Here is a 12,011-nt window from a genome sequence, read left to right as displayed (position 1 = left end):
ATGTAAGGTGATAAAAGTTAATTCAAAAGAAGCTACAGTTTAACAGTGAGATGTTATTTGTCAGGAATCTGGAGAAAGTAAAACCTCTAATTGTTTGAGTGAACCTTGTAATAAAATCTGCTTGCTGTGCTAGCTGTCTTCAGATTAAAGTTGGGCTGTAATTACACCACAGAAGGAAGAAAGGTAGCTTAGTCCCAATCCAGATCATTTATGTAAACTCAGCCTTCTTGTCAACGTTGCTCTCAGGTTGCATGCATGCAAACCACAAAAATCATCTCTATGAACAAAATAGAGACAGTGTCAATTTACAGGCTTGATATCCCATATACTGCCACTGTCATTGCGTGTTTTACTCTTCAAGAGTTTTACAAATCCTAAGGTTAAAAGAAACTTATTTTCAATTGCTTTCCACTGCAGCAATGTGCAAAGTGTACCCAACTCAGTGTGAAAAGAAGGGACAGAAGATACATTTGGTTTACTCAATTTTATTGTACAAAAAGTACAACCTCTGTTGGAGCCAATAATTAAAAGAAACATTTCTTTTTTTTGCATGTAAATCAGTCTATTTTAAAACGTGTTTGTAGTTTTATAGAAAGAAAAGCAACGAGATTTCTCTTTAGTACAATAGTATTACACAGCACATACTACATACACATGTGAAAGGTAATCAACCCCTAAAACACAGAAAATCCCTCAAGTAAAAACCCAACAGCCGAAAAAGAGACTGAATCATGATAGCCAGTGTAGATTCTGATTACATTTTCACTGATAGTTTTCAAATGATAAAAAATTCTTTTCATAATCCATAAATAGAGCTGAAACTTGTTTCACTATTATATTCTTTGTACAGCCTCAGGCAATGTATTTATCTACAGTATTAAGCTGTCCTTCATGTTGATAAATTAGGCTATTATTCTCAGATGGCAGATCTATCAGACAGGTTACCAAGTGTTTCTTGCAACACCTGCAGTCTCATTCTCCCTGTCCTCCAAGTGTAGGGAAAAACCACAGGCCACCACTTCGGCGCCATCCCTGGTTATGTCCAATCAATACGGCCTTATTTCCTGTCCATTTGCTGAGGTCACAGTAGCAAGTCTCATTAATTATTTCTGCCCTCGCTGCCTCCGGTGTGTTTCTGGCATGACAAGGGAAAACTGTTTGACCTTTCTCTAAATTTGTTTGCAGCCATACAATGGGGAAAGAAAAAAAACAGCTCACTTGCTTAGTATCGCTGCAGTTAAAAGAACAAATCTTTCTCCTCATTATTAAGAATTCTTTTTCTTCACATAGATTGTTGGCTGCTGAACGGTGCAGATTTCTTATAGGTCTGTTCTCTCTGTGCAGTTTCCACGAGTCAGAATTTGGTTACGGCATAAACAATGTTTTTCAAAGCTGACGTGGCCTCTGATGTGGGGAAGCAGCGGAGGGCTTCCAATGCTTGGTTTCCATGGTAATGGCATAAGTCAAGAGATGAACTAACACCTTTTCCAGCCTTGATTATTCGGTGCAACTATAGAAAACAAAAGCAATCTGGGTCAGTGCATACATGTAACATGCAAACAAGTCCAGTATCTAAACATGTGTTCTTGGTATAAAGATGTTAGTCAGTTTGCTTTCAATACACTTAGTAGGTGATAAACACATGTTGCCCTGTTCCTATTTCGCACACAATGACAACCATATTCATCAGTTTGATCAACAGATTATAACAATTCACTTATAAGTTGCTGAATTTTTACAGGTAGTTGCAAAAATAACAAAAAATACTCAATCATGATCAACCTTAATAAACATTAACATTAGTAATCATATCCATCTATAATGCATCAGCCCTGAGTCCTGTAGCTGAGTGGTTAGAGCACTCGCCTCACAAGCGAGAGATCTGGGTACAATTCCCGGCAGGGTGAAATGTTGGGCACATTTCCTTACTCCACATGTCTCTGTTTACCTAGCAGTAAGTAGGAACCCGGTTGTTAGTCGATTGGTGGATTGCTTTTCCGGGGATTATAATAATCCGTAAAAAAACCCAATAATAATTTGGTCACTCAATCCACGACTGTTTGAGGGACACTGCGTTTCGCCCAGAGATATACAGTCAATTCACTTTACAGTCTATTCTATGAAGCGCTTTGAGACATCTAGAAGACATGAAAAGTGCTATATTAAATGCAAGGATTATTATTATTATTATCAGAAAACCTGTAACACATGTATATGTGCAGTTTCATAGTTGTATGGTCCATTTTTAAAATTTGTAATCTATTTAAATACCCACTGGAAAATTACAGCATTACAGAATGCTACGGTTTCTCAGTGCATCAGTAAAAACAGCCTACAAACCAAGTTGCAGGATAGCTTCAAAGGCATAATGAAGCTATACTGCAATTTGACACAATGACAAATATTACTTCAGAGTTTACATTATCTAAACTATGAAATTGGTAATTAAAATGGAACTTGTTGTATAACCAATTATGTTTTGCACAATCAAATGCCGTGCATCCCAGTTGGGAAAAGAGAAAACAATTTGTTTATAATTGCAGTTTGAGCTGATTTCACGCCAATTCTTTTGACCGCATTTTCTAAAGATGTCTTCAATATATATTCTGAAAAGAATTTGGGTTCTGAAATATAGACCACAAAAAACATTTAACATTTTCATGACTAATTTAGATCTAACAGAATAAACATATGTTGAGCATTCTGCCTGTTATATTATTTAACCCATCTTCTTTGACAAGTCTACATTAGCAAAGCAAAACAAAAATTACATTGCAGCCATTCAGGACTTACAAAAGAACAATGTGATTGTAAAATACTATACACAATCTGTCAAACTGAGTGTGCAAAATATAAACTGAAATTGCATGTGGATATTTTAAATTACTTGAAAAAGCACTGCACTCAATTGTGCAAAAATAATTGGTTACGCAATAAGTTTGATTTTAATTTCATACCAATCTCATAGTTTAGATTATGTAAACTCTGCAGTAATATTTACAGAACTTTTACATTTTATTCTGCAAATACTGGAGCAGATGCACCTAGTGACAACAGCCAAAAGGATCCCCACAAGGGATGTTCACTGCAATGAACTGATGTCAGTAAAATCAGTCTGTTCAGCGCCTGATAATAGACCTTCCCCTCCCCACTCCCAGAACTTTCTAGGTTTCAGCTAGAGTGTGGTATTCAACTAAAAGCTCTTTTAATAAATTAGCTGTGCAATCCTGGTCAGTAGTTGGAAGCTTTTTTATGAAGCAGTGTTTTTTTACAGAAGGAGTCTATGAACACAGCATCAATTGCTTTAGTTGGAATTTGGAATCAAGTCTAACAACCCTCTGTAGCCTAGTTCCTGAGCCCGGGCAGACTGCAGTACTCCAGGGCTGCTGGTGGCAGACCAATTAGCCTGTCTCGTCGGCAAGACCTGGAAGGGCAAACTGGTCACTATGGCAGGGATTCTTATCTCTCAGCTCCTGTGAACCATGCAAGCCAAAGCCCTAACAGATAGGGTGCTCCTAGCTAGACAAGTAACGAGAAGCTTGTCAGTCAGTGCTCTCTGAGGTAAGCATCTGTCCAGGAGATGAGTGCACATTCCATTCCAGACACAGGGACATTTCCATGTGTAGATGACGCACCTATATGGCATTTTCAATTCGGTTTGGAAACTCTTAAGCATGGTGATGGTTTCCGCATGTGTCTGGTTGATATTAAAAAAAACATGGATGACTGTTTCCTATATCCCTGCTCTGGGGGAATATTTTTCAAATCCCTAATTTTACTTGACATATGTAGAGTCAGTCAGTGTTTGTTGTGAAATTGGTTATGAAATTACAGTGAACTGTGTATTTGTGGGCGAATAAATATGAATAAGTAAATAAGTACAACTCTGCAAGTTTTGCCTGAAAGGAATATTCCAAGTCACTCTGAATCCCTGTAATGCATCAATGTCTTTGACAGGTGGATTGAATAAAACTGTACCCAATGCTGTCCTCGATGTATTATTTTATTAATAAATAAAATTCCTCATTAAAGAATTCCCATTGATCTGGGGGAACTCTAATCCAGAAGTAGATTGTGTCAGAAAGGCTTTCTTGTAAGGTGACAAGATGTGCTTCCGATTACTGGAAAGAATCTACATTTATGTATAAGAAATCCCGTAGGTTTAAGCCCAATATTCCAAACATGGTCTTACTTGTTGATCCACGCATATATGGATCACTAGATCACCCTCTTTGGACAGACTTTGGACCTGCAGGCATGTTTCAGCAGGCAGGCTTACCCCACGGTAAAAATGGTCCACTTCGCAGGTCTTCAGGTTGCCAACCGTCACTTCCTTCTTGTTGTGCATGCGCGATATGTGCAAGAAGCACTTGGCATGTAGAAAGTGCCTTTGACAACAAGTTGACATTTTTTAATGAGGGAAGCCAGTGTACATGCACAGTGTGTGCAGAGGTGATGTTTTTTCATCAATTTTTCAGGAAATGGTCTCAACGCTTCTTGCACAATGCACAGGAAGTGACGTGTGGTGTCCACTTTGTGCCCCATTATAATATGATATTTGGGTTAATAGATCCAAAATATGTTAGAACTGGATTCTTCTTTAGCTATTGTTATATCTGTAAATTTTGTTGATAACAGCTTCCCATTCTCTGGAAAGGTTCAGTGAATCATTAGTAGTCACACCTAAATCGTCTTTCTTCTCCACCAATGCTAATGGACATACCCTTCATTCAATACATGTTCCAGAAATGCTTCATCTTAAGATTTATTTTTTACAACTGCCTTTCGTTCTAAACTTTCATCAACAAGGAATTTGCTAAATGGTTGTTGTACTAACTCACTTGAAATGCTTCTACATTGCTCACTCCTACCTCTCTGATCTCTTAGGTGCTATTCCCCTGGCTACTCAGTCCATTTCACTAACCCTGGCTTGATTCATATCAACACCTGTTCTGCCTGCCCCTAAGGGTAAACTTTCAGCCACTTTCCATCACTCTCTGGAAGTCTCTTCCAAAATCCCTCTGTATGCCCTCTCCCTTTCTGCTTCAAATACTCGACTATAGACCATCTGTTTTGACTGAGCCTAGAACAGTGTTTCTCAAAGAAATGTTTTAGTGGCCTCAGTGTGCGGCCACCAACATTTACTGATGGCTACAATGCTAGTTTTTCCTAAAAAAACTTAGTTGATCATATGAAAAAAAGGAAATATAGACAAACACATTTCAAATGTTTTTTAACATACCACATTTGAGAAAACACTTTTTTTTTGCACAAAACTATTGCATAGACACTAACAATATGACCCATCTGTAACTTCCTTTTGTTAAAAGGGTAAAAAGTACAATCTGAATTCCTAAAAACATAGCATGTCTAAAAAGCAGCTACAGAACAGTAACAAAGTCAATAGAGAGTGAAATAAGAATGGGAGAAATATTGAGATAGAACGTCACAATGTTCACATAGAACAGGGTGCAAGTAAACCAGCAAATACAGGGATTAAGTCACGTTAAGATGTGGCTGCGACAGTTCTTGTGTTTCAAGGTCTTGCTTCAGGATTAAAAATTCTTGTGCTGTTCTATTCATGATCCCACACAGCACTTACACCCTTACACATTAACAACATAAAATAGGCCCTGTAAGAAAAATTGTTTTAGCCTTCCAGTCTTCTCCGAGTCTGCTCCTTTCACAGATGATGTCCCATGTGTCCTGAAATGGATTCTATCCACCTATTTAATCACCTTAGGGAAAGGTCTGCACAATTTCTCCCTGAACCCCAATACAGTCAAACAAAACCTCCATGCTACCGAGTTATATAATTCTATCCTGACCAATTGCTTTCCACAGATGACATTCCCAAGGTCCCAGCAGCACAGGAAATATCGTGTTCCATGAAGCATTTGATCATCTCAGTCTATACTTATCTCTATAACCTTCAATCCCATTCTAACTAGATATTTGTAATGTCGTAGTAATGGGCTCGGGTATACAGTAAGCTAATCTCATATCATCCACTTCTCCTAATAGTCTTGGATTGTACTCAGTCAAGAGTAAGATTTGTTTTCTTTGCAACATGACAAACGGTGTTACAATATTTAATTTAAGAGCAGAAACAAGGTTTCTTCCAGTTGTGTCAATAAGAACAGATATTTCTTGAAGATTCTAACTTTTTCAACTTTCCGAGATGAGAATGGATCTGCCAACACTTTGATTTATAACCTAGTCATGAGGCTATGTCATGACTCTGTTCAGAGGGCTGTTGACAGATTTTCTCTTCTGTATACAGATCTGCTCACTGCAGAAACTCTAGTGTTGTTAAAGAGTATTACAGGCTTGTATTGTCTGTCTGTAAATCAGAACTCTGCACTGTCATCTGAGAACCGCGCTCTAGATATATTGCTTAGCCAGCTAGAGAAGCCTCTGAAGTGTGCAACAGTTAAGCCTCTCTTAACTTCCTGTCAGGGTCAATAGCTACTGTAATTGCTTAAGAGAGAATCCAAAGCCTCTTCAAAGCAGATACACAAGTATACATGACAGCCATCTGATGAAGCCTCTGGATACAGAGGTCAGACCAAAGGCAATAACTTTGCAATGGTAACTATCCATCACCTAGAATCTTATGGCCCTTGATGATGGTTTTATGAATGTCTCCAGTGCGTAATCTCTACCAACTCATTAGATGGCTGATTAGTTAATAAGTTGTACCTTTCTTTAGAAATGTTTGATTTCACAGGTTCATGATATGTCTAAAATTAAATGTAACATCATCTTCATCTCTTTAGAAATTACAAATCACCATGAGCAGATCAGTTGTTGGCTTTTGCAAACGAATACCCAGCACTCCATTTTAGGAGTCTCCCCTGAAATACACTGCATTCTTTGCTGATGGCCTTCATTATTCGTATAAAAACATGAATCAGTGCACATTGCTTTACAACGTTTACCAAGTGTGTGTCTTCCTTTCCCTCTAGTAATTTTGCATTGGATAGCTTTAGGCTATTTGCTGGAAAAGCTTTGAATCACTGTGAAGCTGGGTGGAAGAGATATTGCTAATGTGTCAGATTGTGATTAATGCTTTGCCTTGGGGATTTCTTAGCTTTCCCAAGTAATTTTCGTTGGCAACAAAACAGATCCATTTATCCCAGTTCCTTGTGAAAATATACTACCTATTTACCCTGACTATAACAACAAGTTTTATCAAAAGACAAATCTCTCTGGTAGGTTTGAAAACCCAGTGTTGAGGTTTGCTTTTGTAGTCAAAGCCAAAGTGATTATGGTGGAGCATCCAAAAAGGAAGACATTAATTGATCCAATATCCTTTATGCATCTCTGCCGGTTGCCTAACTTTCCTTAAGAAGGATTGGACAAGTCATAATGGATATCTCTGAGATCTGTAACAGTGGTCCATTCCATGGAAGGAACATCTTGTGCTGATATATAGAGCCTGAGTAACTCTGGTCTCAAAACTAAACATTTAACTTAAGCATGCAGAGATGCTACCTTGTGTGAAGAGTGCTTTAAAAAATTAAGTTGTTGTTGAGGTAAACAGTTGGATGTGTTCATTAATTGGACCTTCAGGAAGGGGCATAGTATAAATACTACTCATCTCCTTTTGCTCAGTTACTCTTGGGGATAGAATATGGGATTTTGCAGGCTAAGGAGAAATCACTTGGATTGAACATCCTGAAAGAGTTGCCATGGCTATATTACTTCAGCCAAACTGGATATAGTCAGAAACCAACTGATGAATGGATCTGTTCATAAGATCTGATAAATGGATCTGTTGGTGTTGAGGTAGACGTGTTGCATGTCTTAGCTGCTGAGTGTGTCCTCTTAGAAGAGGGACCCAAGAAACCTTCAAGCTAGAGATATATTCTCAGCATTGGTCAATATCAGATGCCTTTAATTGAAGTTGGCCTGGAAGTCTTCAGAATAGTACTGTTATGATGGAGATGCTCTATTACAGTGAGTCCAGGATAGGCTAGAGAGTTTTGGTATTGAGTGTGCTCTATCCCTCAAACCTATGAGTGCAGAACTTCCTCCAGTGGAGTTAACCAAATTAATTTACTCCTGCATCAGCAGGCTGCTTTGAACCCGTAGAATTGGCCTTGTCTATCATGGAAGAAGACTGCTAATTTGTCTTGAACCTTTTGTAAGTCTGTCTCATTCATCACAGGTTGAGAAAAGCTAGGCCCATATTACAGACTGGCTTGTATTTCAGTGGCAGGTTCTGGAAGTATTTGCCATATATCTCAGAAACTAGAAAGTCGTTAAACATTTTAGACAATATTTGAATCCAGGCTTAGGAGCTCTAAAGGACATTGGTATCTGTGGAACTGGAGCCCCAAACCATTATGGTATCACAACTGGTGGTGTCAGTATGCAAAGGTAAAGTGGTACTGACACATAGCCTTGAATGAACAAGAAAAGTAACAAAATAACTAAAATACTAGGTAATAAAATAGAAACACATGAATAGACAAAAGATCTGAAGTGAAGCAATGTGGGTGTGCAGCTGAACGCTTTGACCTATGAGGAAAAACAAAGTACAGTACCATGTGGGAGGGGCAGGGGAACTACATAATTGAGGGGTCTGGCAGCAAGATGTCTGGCGTAAAGCCTTAAAGGCAAAGCTTTAAAGGGTCATTGTTCATGATATTTTCCACTAGCAGACCTGCTAATTCCAAAACTGAGTCATCTATGGAGGATAAGAGTGAAGAATTTTTGCTTAAAAATACAAAATTATACAAATGTATGTTTGCAACTAACAATCATTTCCTTCATGGATTACCTGACTTGTGGTCGATAATAAATGGAAAAACAAGTTCTTATTATGGATACTTTTCTTCTGTTTTAGCTTTGTAATCTTATTTATCTTCTACAACCACAACTTTGGGCTCTGAAAAAAAATCTGAATATTTACCCTTTTTGACATAGGTAATGGGTTGAGGAGGGGAAACTGCTTACAGGATTAGTAAATAAAGATATCCCAGCTAGTGCATACGAGAGGGGCTGTAACAGTCACCGTGGCTGATGGCTATTTATAAACAGGAATGGCCAAATCAAATGCAACAGTGTGCATTTGGTATCAGATTGCTCACACTTTTTTTATAAAAATGCCGGGCATAAATAAATATAGGCTGCTTCTTATCTGTTTACTTATCTGGAAGTCAACAATGCTCTTAAACAACCTTAGCCTCCACTTTTAGGGAAAGTGATTTTCAGGCAACAATATCCTAGCATACATATTTTTTAAATTAAGTACCAAGTTCAACAAGATCAGGATCCTCAGTCCTAAATATTGTATAAGAGACCTATTTTTATTGAAGTATTTAGCTTTCGCATCTGCAGCCCTGGTAAAGCATCAATCTTTTGCAAAGAACAAGCAAACAGTGTCTGGTTCTAATACTAGGGTTACATGCTTGGCAATTGTTCTATCGTAATGAATCCAAGCTCTAACAATGGAAAAAAGAAATCAAATCAAATGCAACTTTAACACATGACAGGAGGAGAGCACATAATTATAAAATGTTTTCATTTGGCAGAAAATATAGTTTGATGCCTTGCCTCTGGGCATGTAAATGCACACATAAGGGGGCGCCAGATCCCTCTTTCTGACTTCCCTGCTGTCTTTCACTTAGTCTTTCTTCCATAACTGATATCTTTACTGCTTTTCTCGGTCTATCTCTCTCGCTCTCTAAATGTCACTGTTGTTTTTCTGTGTTCTATTACTATTTGCCAGCTGTCCTATTTTTCTATCATCTTCTAATAAATCTGTTGCTGCTCCACTATTTTATGCCATTCCTCGAGTTCTCTAGTTCTTTACTCCATCTTTCCCCAGTGCCTTGATGAGTGCTATCCCAGTGTGTATATATACCCGTTCCATTTCCCTGACGTCTGCGCCAACTATTTCATTCCCTTCTTTCATTCAACACTGCTCAACTGTCACTGCAACATTATACGTATATACAGAAACAGAAATAAAGCAGACAGCAAAAGTCCAAAGGCCAAACAACATTACAATTAATGTTATAGGAGAATGAAGTGGAGAAAACACTTGCAATGTGAAGACATATCACACAACAATAACAACAACTTGCATTCATATAGCGCCCTTCATACGGGACTGTGTCTCCTTAACACAGTAACCTAAAAGGCAACAGATCCTATTCTGACCAGACTGAAGCATCATCAGTGCCAGCCATGCATGGCATTCCACCATTCTGGTGTCAATGACTGCCTTCTCAAGCCTCCTCAAGAAAACAGATCGAAAGTCAATGCATAATCTCTTCACTTTTCTTATTCAACAATATTTATAATTTTGGATGAGTTGGGGGGATGCACGAATAAAAGGAAGTGTAAATGTTAATCAGATTGCTGTAGGATTGTAGATACGGAAAATGTAAACAGAAAAAAATCCAGTTACTCCTACAGAAACTTCTAAACAAACTATGAACCTGTATTATTTATAAGCATAAAACTGGATATATTATTGAGAAGGGGAATGGAAGCATTACTGATTAATGTTACTAGCTGTGCATGTTTTACTGACTAAAGTTACCAGTTGCACATGTGTCAGAAGACACTAAACACAAACTCATAAATAGGCAACAATTTTAATTGGCGTAATTTCTGGCCAGAGCAAGGCACATTGAAGTAATGGCCATGTTATTGGACAGGCTATTTCATGGTTGACAAAATTCAACAAATTGATAATAAGAAAACATTAACTAGCCTTTTATATCTACTTTTGAACTGTATCTTAACTTGGCAGCCTTATTCAATATGTAACAACCTATGTTGACTTGGATACCATTGTACTTTTCCTTCACAGTAAACTGACCCTATTCGCAAGTGAGCCTTTATTGCCATTTTTTAAAAAATGGCATGTCCAATTAATTTTCTATTACTGAGGTGAGGAGCAGGAATCCTGGCTGTTTGTTCCCTCCCTAACCCTGGGAAGCTGGGACCAATTTACTCTCTCATGAAGCCCTGGCTGAGAACAGACCATGATTCAAACCAGTGAACTCCTGTTGCATACACTATCCATTAAATTATTGGGGCTGCCCTCAATTCTGTTATTTTATTGCATCGTGGAAGATCTATTAATTCTATTTCTCCGGTTGTTATTCAAATCCCTTAAGGCTCTTACTTCCTAAGTATCGACTATGTACCTTTTAAACATCCAAATATTTCAGCATTTTCTGGGCAGTGCATTCCAGTCTCACAACTCTCTGTGGAATGTTTTCTAATCTGAATTCTAACCGGTTTAGCTCTAATTTTAAGGCTCCCCTTGTTTGGTATCTGATAATCCTTTGTGAAGTTACAATTCTCTAAACTTTAATTGTGGTAAGTGTTTACAGCACTTCTAATAGAAAAGGGTTGATTAAAATAAATCACTTTATTACCAAAAAAGGAATAATAATCCTTGCATATAATATAATGCCTTATCACGTCTTCAAGATGTCTAAAAACGCTTCACAGAATATAATGTAAAATGAATTGACTGTTGGCAAAACGTGGCAGCCAATTGCGCACAGCAGTATCCCACAAATAGTCGTGGATAATAAATCATTATTTATTTTATTATCATTTTTTGGAAGGGATTGTTACCCCCGGAAAAGCTGTCCACCAATTGCCATCTACTTAATGTACAAAATAATAATAATAATAATCCTTGCATTTGATATAGCGCTTTTCACGTCGGGAGGACGTCCCAAAGCGCTTCACAGAATATGCTGTAAAGTGAGTTGACTGTATATTTGTGGGCGAACGCGGCAGCCAATTGCGCACAGCAATGTCCCACAAACAGTCATAGATTGAAAATGACCAATTTATTATTGTTTTTGGTTTTGGAGGGATTATTATTAGGCGTGTGGAGTAAGGAAACTTGCCCAAGGTTTTGCCCTGCCTGGAATTGAACTCAGGTCTCTCGCTTGCAAAGCGAGTGCTCTAACCACTGAGCTACAGGACTGCGGCATTAAACATTAGATTAAGGAATACACATCTTAACA

The 12,011-nt window shown here is 38.0% G+C and overlaps 1 protein-coding gene across 3 annotated transcripts in view; it reads right to left on the bottom strand.

Annotated features, from left to right (window-relative positions):
- Positions 1-469: 469 nt before the first annotated feature.
- pdss2 (prenyl (decaprenyl) diphosphate synthase, subunit 2) overlaps positions 470-12,011 on the bottom strand; it is a 94,933-nt gene continuing 83,391 nt past the window's right edge. For 2 of the 3 annotated variants that reach the window (XM_042332674.1, XM_042332673.1), the window contains one exon: positions 470-1,510. In XM_042332674.1, coding sequence (XP_042188608.1) covers positions 1,355-1,510 — 156 coding nt within the window. In that variant the 3' untranslated portion in view covers positions 470-1,354. 3 annotated transcript variants of the gene reach the window in all.

The sequence above is a fragment of the Callorhinchus milii genome, unplaced genomic scaffold, assembly GCF_018977255.1.
Source record: "Callorhinchus milii isolate IMCB2004 unplaced genomic scaffold, IMCB_Cmil_1.0 Scaffold3, whole genome shotgun sequence".
In the NCBI taxonomy this organism is placed as follows: Eukaryota; Metazoa; Chordata; class Chondrichthyes; order Chimaeriformes; family Callorhinchidae; genus Callorhinchus; species Callorhinchus milii.
The sequence above is the reverse complement of the archived record's forward strand: the minus strand, read 5'-3'. Positions and strand labels throughout refer to the sequence as shown.